This window comes from Pogoniulus pusillus, chromosome 10 (genome assembly GCF_015220805.1).
Source record: "Pogoniulus pusillus isolate bPogPus1 chromosome 10, bPogPus1.pri, whole genome shotgun sequence".
NCBI lineage: Eukaryota > Metazoa > Chordata > Aves > Piciformes > Lybiidae > Pogoniulus > Pogoniulus pusillus.
The window spans coordinates 20,417,930-20,434,879 of NC_087273.1; the positions used below are offsets into that span (position 1 = coordinate 20,417,930).

The window sequence follows — 16,950 nt, forward strand, 5'->3', positions numbered from 1 at the left end:
CCCTAACAGATTCTTTTCACGTACAACAGGAACTTTATCACCGTCTATTGTTTGGACCAAATCTGATTGTGCAGGTCCTGCTCTGTTTACTGAACCTCTACTATTTACCAACCAGGTAGCTTCTGCTAAATGTTTGTCCCAGTTTTCCAGAGTTCCACCCCCCATGGCTTTTAAGGTGGTTTTCAACAAACCATTGTAGTGTTCAATCTTCCCTGAAGCTGGTGCATAGCAGGGTATGTGATAGATCCATTCAATACCATGCTCTTTGGCCCATTTTTTCACAAGATTGTTCATGAAATGAGTACCATTGTCTGACTCAATTCTCTTTGGAGTTCCATGTCTCCACATGATCTGTCTCTCCAAACCAACAATGGTGTTACGTGCAGTAGCATGTGGAACTGGATAGGTTTCCAACCATCCAGTGCTGGCTTCTACCATCGTTAGCACATACTGCTTGCCAGAACGAGATCGAGGTAAAGTGATGTAGTCAATCTGCCAGGCTTCACCATACTTGTACTTTGACCATCTCTCACCATACCATAAGGGTTTGATTCGCTTAGCCTGCTTAATAGCAGCACAAATGTCGCAGTCATAGATGACTTGGGTAATAGCATCCATGGACAAGTCAATTGACCTATCACGTGCCCATCGGTATGTTCCATCTCTGCCTTGATGTCCAGATGAATCATGGGCCCACCGAGCTAAGAACAGTTCACCTCGGTGTTTCCAATCAAGGTCAATGTCAAGTTCAGAGTTGGTATCAACTCGAGCAATCTTAGCAGCTTGGTCTGCCTTCTGGTTATGTTGATGTTCCTCAGTGGCTCTGCTCTTAGGCATGTGTGCATCTACGTGCCGCACCTTCACTGGAATTTTCTCCAGCCGTGCATCAATGTCCTGCCATAGATCAGCACACCAAATAGGCTTTCCTTTCCTCTGCCAACCATTCTTCTTCCAGTCCTTTAGCCAACCCCATAGAGCATTGGCTACCATCCACGAGTCGGTGTAGAGGTAAAGGATAGGCCAATTCTCACGTTCAGCCACATCAAAAGCAAGTTGAACAGCTTTTACCTCAGCGAACTGACTGGATTCTCCTTCTCCATCCTTCATTTCGGTAACTCTCCTGATTGGACTCCAAACAGCTGACTTCCATATTCTCTTGTTCCCAACAAGACGACAGGAACCATCTGTGAACAAAGCATAGTTCTTTTCCTGATCAGAGAGATCACCATAGGGAGGAGCTTCCTCAGCACGGGTTATTTTCTCCTTTGGAGGTTTGGAACAGTCTGTGCCTTCCGGCCAGTTGGTGATCACCTCCACCAGACCAAGTCGGTCAAGATTACCCATTCGTGCTTGTTGGGTTATCAAAGCCATCCATTTAGACCAGGTTGCATCTGTGGCATGATGTGGTGATGAACCTTTGCCCATGAACATCCAGTTAAGAACTGGCAGTCTAGGAGCTAAAAGCAATTGTGACTCAGTTCCAATCACTTCAGAAGCTGCTTTCACTCCCTCATACGCTGCAAGAATCTCTTTCTCAGTTGCAATGTAATTTGTCTTTGAACCTCTGTAACAACGTCCCCAGAAACCAAGTGGACGACCACGTGTCTCATTTGGAGCTCTCTGCCAAAGACTCCAAGTTGGACCATTGTCACTGGCAGCCGTGGACAGAGTGTTTTTAATGTCCGGACCAGATCGCACAGGTCCCAAGCCCACTGCATGGACTATTTCTCGTTTGATCTGATCAAAGGCTGCTTGTTGTTCAAGTCCCCACTCAAAATTGTTTCTCTTACGAGTCACATCATGCAGAGGTTTGACAATCTGACTGAAACCAGGAATGTGTAGTCTCCAAAATCCCACCACACCAAGGAAAGAAAGTGTGTCCTTCTTACTGGTGGGAACAGCCGTGGTAGAGACTTTGTTGATCACATCCTGAGGAATGTAACGGCGACCATCCTGCCACCGCACTCCCAGAAACTGAATTTCTTTGGCAGGTCCTTTGACCTTGTCTCTCTTAATGGCAAAACCTGCTTGCAACAGAATGTCAATGATTTTGTTACCTTTCTCGAAGACTTCCTCAGCAGTTTGGCCCCACACAATGATGTTGTCGATGTACTGGATGTACTCTGGAGCTTTACCTTTCTCCAGTGCATTGTGGATGACTGAGTGACAGATGGTTGAGCTGTGTTTCCACCCCTGAGGCAAACGGTTGAACTGGAACTGGATTCCTCTCCAGGTGAATGCAAACTGAGGCCTGCATTCCTTTGCTATGGGAATAGAGAAGAAAGCATTAGCAATGTCTATGGTAGCATACCATTTAACCTCCTTCGATTCCAGCTCGTACTGGAGTTCCAGCATGTCTGGCACAGCTGCACTCATGGGTGGCGTCACCTCGTTGAGGGCACAAAAGTCAACTGTCAGTCTCCAGTCGCCCGTAGGTTTACGCACAGGCCAGATGGGACTGTTGAAAGGTGAATGAGCTTTCTCGATGACAGCCTGATCCTCCAGTCGACGAATCAGCTGATGACGAGTTAGTGGAGTTTTCAATATACAGGGAGGTAGGGAGGCACTTCAACAAAACCTACACCTTGGACTTTAGGAGGGCAAACTTCAATTTGCTCAAGGAACTTATTTCCAATGTCCCCTGGGTAGCAGTCCTCGAGAACAAAGGGGTCCAGGATGGTTGGACCTACTTTAAACAGGAGCTCTTGAAGGCACAGGAACTGGCAGTTCCCACGTGCCGAAAGATGAGCCGCAGGGGGAGGCGACCAGCCTGGATGAGCAAAGAGCTCCTGAAGGAAGTGGGGGAGAAAAAGAGGGTGTATCGCCTCTGGAAGGAGGGGAAGGCTTCTCCTGATGTGTTTAAGGAGGTAGCCAGACTATGTAGGAGAAAAATTAGAGAGGCTAAGGCTCAGCTAGAACTTAGGCTGGCCACTTCCATGAAAGTTAACAAAAAACACTTTTATAAATTTATCAATGCTAAAAGGAAGGGCAAGAAGAGCCTCCACTCCTTACTGGACCAGGAGGGGAACACTATAACTGATGATGAAGCAAAGGCAGAGGTCCTGAATGCCTTCTTCGCCTCAGTTTTCAACAGTAAGGAGGGAGGAGGAGGAGGCAAGTGGCCTCTTGAACTGGGGGATGGGGTCGGGGAGCGGTGTGTTCCCCTGGAAATTCATGAAGAATTAGTTCAGGACCTGCTGAGTCATCTGGACACCCACAAGTCCATGGGACCAGATGGGATCCATCCCAGGGTGCTGAGAGAGCTGCCAGCTGAGCTGGCCAAGCCACTCTCCATCATTTTCCAGCAGTCCTGGCTCACCGGAGAGATCCCAGGAGACTGGAAAATGGCCAACGTGGTCCCCATCCACAAGAAGGGTCGGATGGAGGAACCTGGGAACTACAGACCCGTCAGCCTGACCTCAGTGCCAGGGAAACTGATGGAGCAGGTTCTCTTGGGGCCAATAACTGTGCACCTGAGGGATGGCAAAGAGCTCAGGTCCAGCCAGCATGGGTTTAGGAAGGGCAGATCCTGCCTTTCTAACCTGATCTCCTTCTATGATCAGGTGACCCGCTTGGTGGATGTGGGGAGGCCTGTGGATGTAGTCTATCTGGACTTCAGCAAGGCCTTTGACACTGTCCCCCACAGCAAACTGCTGGCTAAGCTGTCAGCCCGTGGCTTGGATGGTAACACTCTGTGCTGGGTTAGGAACTGGCTGGAGGGCTGGACCCAGAGAGTGGTGGTGAATGGTGCCACATCCAGCTGGCGGCCAGTCACTAGTGGTGTCCCTCAGGGATCAGTGCTGGGCCCCATCCTCTTTAACATCTTCATAGATGATCTGGATGAGGGCATGGAGTCAGTCATCAGCAAGTTTGCAGATGACACTAAGCTAGGGGCAGATGTGACTGAGTTGGAGGGCAGAAGGGCTCTGCAGCGGGACCTTGACTGCCTGCACAGATGGGCAGAGGCCAATGGTGTGGCATTCAATAGCTCGAAGTGCAGGGTGCTGCACTTTGGCCACAACAACCCCATGCAGAGATACAGGCTGGGGTCGGAGTGGCTGGAGAGCAGACAGACAGAGAGGGATCTGGGGGTACTGATTGATACCCACCTGAACATGAGCCAGCAGTGTGCCCAGGTGGCCAAGAGAGACAGTGGCATCCTGGCCTGCATCAGGAATGGTGTGGTCAGCAGGAGCAGGGAGGTCATTCTGCCCCTGTACTCTGCACTGGTTAGACCACACCTTGAGTATTGTGTTCAGTTCTGGGCCCCCCAGGTTAGGAAGGACACTGAGATGCTCGAGCGTGTCCAGAGAAGGGCGACGAGGCTGGTGAGAGGCCTCGAGCACAAGCCCTACGAGGAGAGGCTGAGGGAGCTGGGGTTGTTTAGCCTGGAGAAGAGGAGGCTCAGAGGTGACCTTATTGCTGTCTACAACTACCTGAAGGGTGGTTGTGGCCAGGGGGAGGTTGCTCTCTTCTCTCAGGTGGCCAGCTCCAGAACAAGAGGACACAGCCTCAGGCTGCGCCAGGGGAAATTTAGGCTCGAGGTGAGGAGAAAGTTCTTCACTGAGAGAGTCATTGGGCTCTGGAATGGGCTGCCTGGGGGGGTGGTAGAGTCGTCGTCCCTGGGGCAGTTCAAGGCATGGTTGGATGTGGCACTTGGTGCCATGGTCTAGCCTTGGGCACTGTGGTAAAGGGTTGGACTTGATGATCTGTGAGGTCTCTTCCAACCTTGGTGATACTGTGATATTGTGATACTGTGATACTGTGATACTGGTATCCTTTACCAGATTGGTAATGTTTTTAAGATCCTCCTTCAGTTCTTTCATGCTCTCTTTGATTCCATCTCTAATACCATCTTTAAGCTCTGTAGTCATAGTCTTTATGGCACAGATTATACCAGAATGTGACAAGCTGTCCTCCATCTGCCTGAGCTGATCAGTGAATTCACCAACAGTGAAAGACCTTCCATTATCACTCCTTGCTAGGAATTTACTGGCCAAGATGTTAGCATAGGATGAAGGAGCAAGCTTAATCAGCTTCTTCATGAGACCTGTTCCCAAAGGAATATCGTCAGGCTCATGAGTGCCATGATCTCCATCAAGCACTTCCTTCACAGCAAACACCTTCAGAAGCTTAATTCCCTGCTCAACGGTGTTCCACTTCTTGGCAGCCCATGGCAAATCATCTCGGGAAGGATATCTCATAGCCACAGCCAACAGAAGGCGTGTCCACAAGCTAACCCTACCAAGAGGACTTGCTAGGTATTTGTCCACTCCACTCTCCTTAGTGAGTGGTCCCAGCTGCTTGGCAGACTTATCTCCTACCTGCAGAGCATTAGCACCAATGCCACGGCATCTCACTAGCCAGCTTAAGATTGGCTCACCTGATTCCCTTGTGTATTCCTTCCTAACTTCCCTGACCTCTCTGAGTGGATCCTTGGAGCCCTGGATGTCATATTCCACCTCTTCCTCCTGTTGATCTGGTGGTACGGGGCCTAACAGAACCTTCCTCATAGCATTCCTAAACTCATTGGAACCATCCTCTCTCTTGGCAGCTAACCTCACAGCACTCCTCTCACTTGAGTATTGATGTCTCAGCACATCTCCAAGGTCTTGCAGACTAACTATCTCCTCCTCCTCTTCTTGCTGCTGATCACCAGAGGTCCCTTCTCTTACATCCTCCTGTGAACCACTCTTTGTCTTAGCTTTTGCCTTAGCAGGTGCCAGAAAGGCCTGAACAGCAACAGACTTGGATGTGTCTGCTGGAGGATTTGAATCATTAGGGGTCTGACTTGGAGCATTTGAATCATTGGGGGTCTGACCTGGAGCTTGGGAATTCAAATCTGCCTTGCTTTTAACAGGAGGATTTTGGTTCTGGTCTGCTGGCTGGGGGTTCAAATTGGCTGAGCTGGTGTCATTAGGATTTGGACTGACTGGGCTAGCGTTACCAGCATTAGTGGGATTGTTTGCCTGTCCTCCTGGGATGCCTGCCAACCCTGCTGTGTTATCGTTGCTAGGAACATTCTGATTTTGGGTACCTGTCTGTGCTCCTGGTCCTCCTTCCACACTGTGTGGATTGTTTTTGCTATCCTTATCATTGTTTATGTTATTGGTGGGAACATTGGCCGTGTTCCGAGCACTCGGAGAAGGAGGGGCAGAGGCTGGCAAGGGGGAAGCCGATGACTGTGTTCCCTTGTTTTGCTGTGAAAGAGACTGCTTCTGAGACACAGAATTTTTCCTAGCTCTTACAGAAGCTGGTTTTGAGTTTCTCACAAATAATACCGAAACTAATATGAAAATTAAAATCATAAGAGCCAGATTACTGCACACCAATCCCGTCACAATCTATTTTCTGTAAAAATCCTTGCATGGACTTGGCATTTCAGTTTGGGGCTGGATGACCCTCATGAGAGCAGTAGATAAAGCAGACTCTCGATTGATTGTAACATTATTGACAAAAACTCTTGTAATATCACTAGTAATATTCTCAGTGACACTAAAACCAGCATAACCAAGAATAAAATCACCCCAGCTCCAGAACATGTTTGAAAGCTTAACTTTAGCCTTCTTAAAAACTACATGAAGCAAGAAATAACCAATTTGATCTTTGATCCAGTTGTACACAAAAAACCAGAAAACAGGCCACACAATAATCCCCACCAAGTACAATAGCTGCTTGATTAGCTTCATCTTAATTCCCAGAGCTAATTTCCAATCACTCAAATATATCTAGCCCCACGTTGGGAAAGCCAATTAAAAATGTGATGGTTTGGGGGTTACCCCGCCCCCCCACACTTTTGAATTTGCCCCAGCTAACTCAGACGGACCCTGAGAATATAGATGAAGCAATTTATTTACAGCTAGCAGAATTTACAAGCAGCTATTTACAATATATACAGTTATATACAATTATATACAGAAATATAAAAAGGATAAACAATACAAAAGCACAACTCCCCTCCCAGAAACCTAAGTCCCCAGGAGGGGCTCTCAAACCACCCCAACACCTCCCCCGGCCCTCTCAACCTTACCCCAGTTCTGCAGCCAAGAGGTTAGGGAGCAAGGTTAGTAGGAGCAAGGTTAATGAGATGTGTCTCGGTCTAAGGCAAAAGCAAGAGTGAGAAACAAAATGGAGAAAGTTTTCTTCTTCTTCCCAGAGCTCTCAGCGAGACTGTGAGAGAAGTTGACATCAATTGTTTTCATGTCACTGCCCGTTATCTAGTTCTTTTACCAAAACATTCTAGCTTGCTTCAAACTAGCACACTGGGTATTAGAAAGAAATTTATTACAGCAAGGTTGGGGAGATGCTGGAACAGGTTGCCCAGGGAGGTTGTGGATGCTAGCTCCCTAGAGGTGTTCAAGGCACATTTAAACGAGGAGCGGCAGAGGCGAAGCCACAGCCTGGTTCGGCAAGAGAGCAGGACCCAGGCTAGCTCAGCTGAAACGCGCTTTCTCGCAGCCTTTTTTCTCCTCTTTTCTTGAGGCTCTCTCGCTCTGAGGAGCCCAGAGGGAGGCAGGGAGCGGCAAGCAGGCGCTAAGTGCTCGCAGGAAGGTGAGTCAGAGGGCGGTGCCTGGCGAGCGGCACATTTAAACGAGGAGCGGCAGAGGCGAAGCTAGTTGTCTCTGCTGAGCCCAGCGCGCGCCGCTGGTAAAAAAAAAAAAAAAAAAAAAAAAAAAAAAAAAAAACCACCACAGCTAACAACTCGCAGCGGACCTTCAAGATAGCAGACATGGTTCGAACTAGGTCCAAGCTGTATAATACTTGTAAAACTGTGGGCACCCAAACAGAGCCCACCTGTAGGAGTGCAGGCGTCCAGACGTCTGGATGTGAGGAGTGCTGGAGCCTGGCACTCGACACAGGCAATGGCTGCATTAGGTGTGAGCAGATTGATTGTCTGCTTACCCTGGTGGCTGAACTCAAGGGAGAGGTGGAACGACTGAAGGCTGAAAGGGAAGGTACAAAAGAGCAACATGCTCTGCAGTCCCCCTTGCCAGAGGGAGACGAACAGAGCAACCAAGAAGAATGGATGCAGGTGCCTGCCAGAAGGGGCAAGGGAAAACCCTTCCAGCCATCTTCACATCCCCAGCTGCCCTTACATAACAGATATAGGGCACTAGAGGTTGAGGATGAGGTGATCCTGGAGCAGGCAGAAGCATCACCAGCTGGGAGGGCAACTCAGTTGCCCCCTCGCATCAGAACAAGTACCCAGAAGAAAAAGAGGAGGGTAATTGTTATTGGTGATTCCCTTCTGCAGGGAACAGAGGGCCCCATATGCCGGCCAGACCCCTTCCACAGGGAGGTCTGCTGCCTCCCTGGAGCCCAGGTCAGGGATGTTACCAGGAGGCTGCCTACTGTAGTGCAGCCCTCTGATTACTATCCCTTATTAGTTATACAGGCAGGGAATGATGAGATTAATAACAGAGGGCTAAAAGCTATCAAAAGGGACTTTAAGACACTGGGGAAAGCAGTTGAGGGAGCAGGGGCACAGGTAATCTTTTCATCTATACCCTTAGTCACAGGCTGGAATACAGAGAAGAATAAGAAAGCATATTTGATGAACAAGTGGCTCAGAGGTTGGTGCATCCAACATAACTTTGGATTCTTTGATATTGGGGAACTTCATCTTGCCACAGGTCTGCAATCAGCAGATGGGACACAACTATCACAGAAGGGGAGAAGGACCCTGGCACATGAGCTGGCTGGGCTTGTTGAGAGGGCTTTAAACTAGAATGGAAGGGGGAGGGGGTTAAACATGACAGCACCAGAGATAAATCAAAGGGAATTGAGGAAGGTAGGCTAGAGCTAGGAGTAAAAGCAGCAGCCCAGCTGAAGTGCATGTACACTAATGCACGCAGTATGGGTAACAAACAAGAGGAGCTGGAAGCTCTGGTGCTGGAGGGAAACTATGATATTGTCGCCATCACTGAAACGTGGTGGGATGGCTCACATGATTGGTGTGCTGTAATCAATGGCTACAGACTCTTCAGGAGAGACAGGCAAGGGAGAAAGGGCGGGGGAGTGGCTCTGTATATTAGGGATGCTCTGGATGTCATGGAGGTAGAAATCAGGGATGATCAAGTTGAGTCATTATGGGTGAGACTTAAGGCGAAGGCCAACAAGGCTGATATCCTGGTTGGAGTCTGTTACAGACCACCCAACCAGGAAGAAGAGGTTGATTTATTACTCTTTAAGCAACTGGAGGCTGCCTCAAGATCACCTGCCCTTGTTCTGGTGGGCGACTTTAACCTACCAGACATCTGCTGGGACTTAAACACTGCAGAGAAGAAGCAGTCTAGAAGGTTTCTGCAATGTGTGGAAGACAACTTCCTATCCCAGCTGTTACGTGAGCCTACCAGGGGGGCAGCCCTGCTTGACCTGCTGCTCACAAATAGAGAGGGGCTGGTAGGGGATGTGGTGGTTGGAGGCTGCCTGGGGTCCAGTGACCATGAAATTATAGAGTTTTCAATACGTGGAGAAACCAGGAGGGGCATCAACAGAACCTCCACACTGGACTTCCGAAGGGCAGACTTCAGCCTATTTAAGGAACTAATTCAGAAAGTTCCTTGGGAAATAGCCCTTAGAAACAAAGGGGTCCAGGAAGGTTGGACCTGCTTCAAGAAAGAACTCCTGAAGGCACAGGAGCAGGCAGTGCCACTGAGCCGGAAGATGAGCCGACGAGGGAGGCAGCCAGGCTGGATGGGCAGGGAGCTGCTGAAGGAATTAAAGATTAAAAAGAGAGTGTATCACCTTTGGAAAAGAGGGGAGGTGTCCCAGGAGAAGTTCAAGGAGGTTGCTAGGTCTTGTAGAGGAAAAATTAGAGAGGCAAAAGCCCACTTGGAGCTCAGGCTGGCCACAGCTGCCAAGGAAAATAAAAAGTGTTTCTTTAAATATATGAATAGCAAGAGAAGGGCCAAGGACAACCTCCAGTCCTTGTTAGATAGAGAGGGGAATAGAGTGACAAAGGATGAGGAAAAGGCAGAGGTGCTTAACACCTTCTTTGCCTCAATCTTCACTAGTGGGACAGGTTGTCTCCAGGACAGCTGGACTCCTGAAGTGGTGGATGGAGTCAGGGACCAGTACAGTCCCCCTCTAATCCATGAGGAAGCAGTAAGGGATCTGCTAAGTCACTTGGATCCTCACAAGTCCATGGGACCGGATGGGATCCACCCTAGGGTGCTGAGAGAGCTGGCAGCTGAGCTGGCCAAGCCACTCTCCATCATTTATCAGCAGTCCTGGCTCACTGGAGAGGTCCCTGAAGACTGGAAGCTGGCCAATGTGATTCCCATACACAAGAAGGGTCGTAAGGAGGAGCCAGAAAACTACAGACCTGTGAGCCTGACCTCAGTGCCAGGCAAGGTCATGGAACAGGTCATCTTGGGTGCCATCACAAAGCACCTACAGGATAGCCAAGGGATCAGGCCCAGCCAGCATGGGTTTAGGAAGGGCAGGTCCTGCCTCACCAACCTGATCTCCTTTTATGATCAGGTTACCCGCCTGGTGAATGTGGGGAAGGCTGTGGATGTAGTCTACTTGGACTTCAGCAAAGCCTTTGACACTGTCTGCCACAAGAAGCTCCTAGCCAAGCTGGCAGCTCATGGTTTGGACAGATTCACTCTGTGCTGGATCAAGAACTGGCTGGATGGCAGAGCTCAGAGAGTGGTGGTGAATGGTGCCACGTCCAGTTGGCAGCCAGTCACAAGTGGTGTTCCCCAAGGATCAGTGCTGGGCCCAGTCCTGTTCAATATCTTTATTGATGATCTGGACGAGGGCATTGAGTCCAGCATCAGTAAGTTTGCAGATGACACCAAGCTAGGAGCAGGTGTTGATCTGTTGGAAGGTAGGAGAGCCCTGCAGAGGGACCTGGACAGGCTGGATGGGTGGGCAGAGGCCAATGAGATGAGATTTAACAAGGCCAAGTGCAGGGTTCTGCACTTTGGCCACAATAACCCCAAGCAGCGCTATAGGCTGGGGACTGAGTGGCTGGAGAGCAGCCAGGAGGAAAGGGACCTGGGGGTACTGATAGATAGTAAGCTGAAGATGAGCCAGCAGTGTGCCCAGGTGGCCAAGAGAGCCAATGGCATCCTGGCCTGCATCAGGAATAGTGTGGCCAGCAGGACAAGGGAGGTTATTCTTCCCCTGTACTCAGCACTGGTCAGGCCACACCTTGAGTACTGTGTCCAGTTCTGGGCCCCTCAATTCAAGAAAGATGTTGAGGTACTGGAACATGTCCAGAGAAGGGCAACGAAGCTGGTGAGGGGCCTGGAACACAAATCCTATGAGGAGAGGTTGAGAGAACTGGGCCTGTTTAGCCTGGAGAAGAGGAGGCTCAGAGGTGATCTTATTACTGTCTACAACTACCTGAAGGGACATTGTAGCCAGGTGGGGGTTGGCCTCTTCTCCCAGGTAACCAGCAATAGAACAAGGGGACACAGTCTCAAGTTGTGCCAGGGTAGGTATAGGCTGGATGTTAGGAAGAAGTTTTTCACAGAGAGAGTGATTTCCCATTGGAATGGGCTGCCCAGGGAGGTGGTGGAGGCACCGTCCCTGGGGGTCTTCAAGAAAAGACTGGATGAGGCACTCAGTGCCATGGTCTAGTTGACTGGCTAGGGCTGGGTGATAGGTTGGACTGGATGATCTTTGAGGTCTCTTCCAACCTGGTTGATTCTATGATTCTATGATTCTAAGGCCAGGCTGGATGAGACTTTGAGCAAGCTGGGCTGGTAGTGAGAGGTGTCCCTGCCCATGGCAAGGGGTTGGATCATCTGATGGTCTTAAAGATGATCTTTAAAGTCCCTTCTAACCTAATCCAAGTGGTGAATCTATGAAAATACAGGCTCATCTAGACAGGAATCCCTCTGGTATATCACCCTAATAGAGAATCATCACTAAACAGAGACAAGTCGAGGAGAACAGATTCAGCTCACATGTTGGGGAGAGAAATGCAAAGCAAATCTCAAACCAGGAATGCACAATGGAAACAATTTCCCTGCAGGAAAACTGATTCAATAGGTGTGATGGCATCAAGGAAGGAAAGTACAATGGAGGCTTACTGTCCGTGCACTGAGGTTGGGTTGAAATGTAGCATTGTAGTGTAAATATTGTTTGCTACATTTTGGGAGTTTGCAAAAGCCTGATTAGAAGGTACATACAAATGTCTTTCTCCCTTCACATATTAACATACCTGCTGTGTTAAAAAGAGTGGTATAAGCTCTGACTTTCATTTCTTCATTTCTCTCGACAAGAAGAATACACTAAATAGAGGAATGAAGCTGGAGACCCCTGCTCAAAACCAGGTGGGAGATCAATGAGTAGTATGTAGTGGAGACAGACCCAAGAAAACACTTCAGGCAGCTTGCAAAATGCAATTTCAGCAGAAGAAAACTCCAGAAAGCAAGGAGCAACTTTACACATGTGGTCATAGCTTGCACAGCAATGCATCAAGTTTAACAGCCCAGAAGAAAGAATAAAAAAAATTGAAATCAGTTATAAGATAGCATTGTCCTGGATAGAGAGGGGGTTGTGTTTTATGAAAGAAGGCTGCAAGCACATCACTTTTTTTCATATGTTTCTAGTTACTGTCTTGACCATGTAATAAAACTGTCAAGTTATTTTTTGGCTACAGAGAATTCTCTGCCTCTCCTGTCAGCCACTATAAACTATAAATATTTCATAATACACCATATTTATCTCTGTTCTTCTTTAAGCTGCAAAGTAGTATGGAGAAGCACTTAGAAATAATGTACTGGTTTGTACCTTTAATCAGATGCAGAGCATTATGTGCATACACATACACATCATCTCCACCAGCCTCATTAAGTCTCAAAAAGCACTTCTTTCTATTGAGTAAAATTAAAAATATGGAGTTCACTGATGAAAGATTTAAAATTGAAGTGTGATAAGTAACCTGGAGGTGGATTCTTGCTAAGCTGTCTTACTCCTGGAATCTAAACCACTGCACACAATACTGTTTCATGGAGACTCAGCAGCTCAGCCTTCATATTTCCAACATTACTCTGACAACTCCGATGTGCACATTTAGAGCTTAGCTGGAAATCAAAACTTCCACTTCCCAAACAGATTTTTGGTAGTAATTAAAGGCCTCAGGTCATGCATACCACATAGAAGAACAGAGGCAAGTGTATGTGTTACAGCGTACAAGATCCTGCATTAGCTCAAGAAAAATGTAGAGAAGGTGCTTAGTTTCTTCATCCCCTGCTTCTGCTTGTCCAGAAAACTTCAGGGCCTGGACAAAGCCATTGCCATTCTGGGAACACTCTACAAACTACCATCCAATCTTACCACTTCCTTAATGTCACTTTGCCACTGAATTTGTTGCCTTTTCTGCAGTGTTTCTCTTAGGAACTGTGAAATCAAGTTTCTTTTCTCACAGACAGTATTTCCTTTAGTCATTCCTTGTCCAAAGGAGTCAAAGAAAAGACCATATGGTATGCTCTTTTTTGAGGCTTAGATGATCTATTTTTCCATCTTTTGAAGTCAAATATGGACTGTGCTGAAATGTAACTCACGACCCAGCAAGTATTCTATACACTGGTATTTGAATGGAAAGATAACTCTAGCATATCTTCCCTGACTATCAAGTGACTTTTCTAGTAGATAATATTCTTTAGGTGCTCGACATTTTATGAAAATAATTAATCCAGAATTAACAAATAAAGGGGTTACTGTGAACCATTCCATTGCAAATTCCCATGGCTCTTAGTTGTTATTCCTTTCCTAGATTTCTAGCTATAAATAACTAAATAGACAATACTTTCCTAGAAATCCCTTTCTCTGAAGTGCAAAATACAAAGCATAAAATTTCCATTGCCAATCCAAGTTCACATTGCTTATCCAGAAACTGAGATTAACAAAAACAAGCTGTGAAATTACCAATATGTGCTAGATAATGAAGTTATATAGCATGCTTTTCTTGTAGCCCAAAACCAAATGGCTTGACATCAAATGTGTGATGGAAGACAGTTCACAATTGCAAGTTCAGATGCTGGTTCCCATAAGGGTAGAAGGAGCCCTGGAAAAATATGTTTTTAAACTATCATCAACAATATTAAGAATAGTCCCAAAAACTTCAGGGTAAAAAACAAGTTGCATGATAGAACAAAAAAGAAATGCCAGTTCAAGTGATTTTTTGTGGCTAAGAATTGGGATAGAAAAACATTAAAGTGACAACAAAAATTAATTCTGAAGGACTTTGAACCCAAATCCTGCTAATTCATAATAAATTTTGCTTCTATTGTCTGACAAGCATTTAGAATCATAGAATCATAGAATGGTTTAGGTTGGAAGGGACCTCAAAGACCATCCAGTTCCAACCCCATGCCATAGTCAGGGACACCTCCCACTAAACAAGTCACTCAAGGCCTCATCCAACCTGTCCTTGAACACCTCCAGGGAGGGAGCATCCACAACCTTCCTGGGCAACCTGTGCCAATGTCTCACCACCCTCACTGTTTCACACTAAATAAACTGCAGTCAATCTTGTCAAAATAGCAAAGTCTTATTAGAAAATTCATTACAATACTTCCAATATTTGAGAAGTCTCAGATTGTCTTTCATGAGAATGACTCCCATGATTCCCAGAAATCATTCTGGAGAGAAAAATTTGTCTCCTTGGATTTAAAGTGTCAGTTCAGAATTGCCAGCATACTGAGAATAGCACAATGCCTGCTTTCAGGTGTGCAGAGGAAATTCAGACATTGATCCCTTATATGAATCTCAAAGACCTTCTGCACTTTTTTCTGTTGACACACAGGGCAGGTTTTGATTCTAGATCTGTGGATTTATCTAGAAAAGAGATGAACTAGTCTTTGAAATACATTTTGTTCTGCAGAAGGCAAAGCAGTGTTTCAGCTCAACTGAGGGAAGCTTGGTTCCCTGCTGTTTGAGACACAGCATCTCACACAGTTTTATACAAAATGGCCACACATTTTTAGCTGAGATCTTCTGGATCAACCATAAAAGCCTCCAAACCACAGTAGTCTTCACAGAGACTTGGAGAGACTGGAGAGCGGCACACAGAGGAACCAGATGAGGTTCAACAAGGACAAGTGCAGAGTCCTGAACCTGGGGAGGAACAATAAACTGCACCAGCACAGGTTGGGAGATGATCTTCTGGAGAGCAGCCCTGTGAAGAGCAACCTGAGAGTGCTGGTGGATAACATACATGGGACAGCAATGTGTCCTTGTGGCTAAGAGGGCCAATGGGATCCTGGGGTGAATTAAGAAGAGTGTGTCCAGCAGATCGAGGGAGGTTCTCCTCCCCATCTACTCTGCCCTGCTGAGAACTCATCTTGAGTACTGAATTCAGTTTTGGGCTCCCCTGATTACAAGGACAGGGATCTGCAGGAGAGAGTCCAAGGGAGGGCTCCAAGGATGATTAGGGGACTGGAGCACTTCCTGATGAGGAGAGGTTGAGGGACCTGGGGCTTTTTAGTCAAGGTAAGACTGAAAGGAGATTTAAGAAATGTTTATAAATATCTGAGGGCTGGGGGTCAGGAGAGGGGGTACAGGCTCTGCTCACTTGCTCCCTTTGATAGGACAAGGAGCAATGGATATAAGTTGCAGCACAGGAGGTTCCACCCCAACACAAGGGGGAACTTCTTTACTGTAAGGGTCACAGAGCACTGGAAAAGGCTACCCAGAGAGGTTGTGGAGTCTCCTTCTCTGGAGACTTCCAAGGCCTGTCTGGATACATTCCTGTGTGCCTTGAGCTAGATTTCATGGTCCTACTCTGGCAGGGAAGTTGGACTCAGTGGTCTCTGTGAGTCCAGCAATGCACCTCTCCTTGTTGGTTCCTCCACTATCTGCATCAAGAAGTTATCCTTGATACACTGCAAGAGCCTTTTGTATTGTCTGTGCCTGTCTGTGTGATCTTCCCAGCAAATATCAGGGTGATTGAAGTCTCCCATGAGCACCAAGGAGGTAGCTCTAGAGGCTATCTCTATCTGCCTGTAGAAGGCCTCATCAACATCTTCCTCTTGGTCTGCTGGTCTATAGGAGACCCCTATGACAATTTAGACTCCTTTTCCACATCCCCTAATTCTTGCCCACAAGTTTTCAACTTGTTCTGCTGTTGTGGAGAGGAGTTTTGGGGAGTTTTGGGGAATAACATGCCAGGCCAATTTTTATGAAAGTTTAAATGATTTATTACTAAAACACTAGAAATCCCCTTCCTCAAACTTATTTATAATTACCCCACGAAAGTTCTTGGTTCGCGGTTGCGAATTAAAATGCAGAATGACTGAAATAAAGAGAGTCTATGATTTAAGAGAGTTCATTGGAGTCTTGAGAGATTATTCAGTCTCTAAATTAGTTTTTGTCAGTTACTCACTGTCCAAATGCAGTTCAGAGAAGTCTTACAGTATTATGAATTTAAGGCGCGTTGTCCAAGCCTCCACGGGTCCGGGCCGAGCTGGACGCTGGCTTCCGAGGCTGACGAGGATCGGGGCACTGCCAAGTTCCATGCCGTCCCGAGCCGGCTGTAACTTCGATGCTGCAGTGCAAATGCCAAGCGAGTGCCGATGCATGTGTGTATAAGCAGGGTAACAAGCAAAAGAGGGGTGCAAGGTGCAAGGGAGGTCAAAGGGGTCCTCAACTAAGGCAAATGCAGCATTTTTATAGTGTTTCAGAAGAGGTGTGTTCAGCCAACTCAGGTGGACTTACGTGAACTTTACAGATTGGTACAGAAGTATAATCAATTCATACATTGGATAATTTTTACCAAAAACAACCTGTGGAACCACCCAGGGGTCAGCCCCCAACAGGTGTTCATTGGATGATGAGAATGCATGAGAACCAAGGTCCCTTATTGCAAAACAATAGCCTATGTTTATACTTTTGCCCCTCTGGGGGACAAATCTTCTCAGAGACTATACGGCTGCTGGGACAGCAGCTGCCATTATGCAGGCAGATAGAAAGCAATGTTTTGACTTT

At 47.2% G+C, this 16,950-nt stretch overlaps 1 protein-coding gene across 1 annotated transcript in view; it reads left to right on the forward strand.

Moving 5' to 3' along the window:
- LOC135178932 (uncharacterized) overlaps positions 1–16,502 on the forward strand; it is a 69,378-nt gene extending 52,876 nt beyond the window's left edge. Inside the window, exons 4-5 of the mRNA XM_064150355.1 lie at positions 9,767–11,151; positions 16,362–16,502. Of these exons, the coding sequence (XP_064006425.1) occupies positions 9,767–11,151; positions 16,362–16,502 (1,526 nt within the window). The remainder of the gene's footprint in view (positions 1–9,766; positions 11,152–16,361) is intronic.
- The last annotated feature ends 448 nt before the right edge of the window (positions 16,503–16,950 follow it).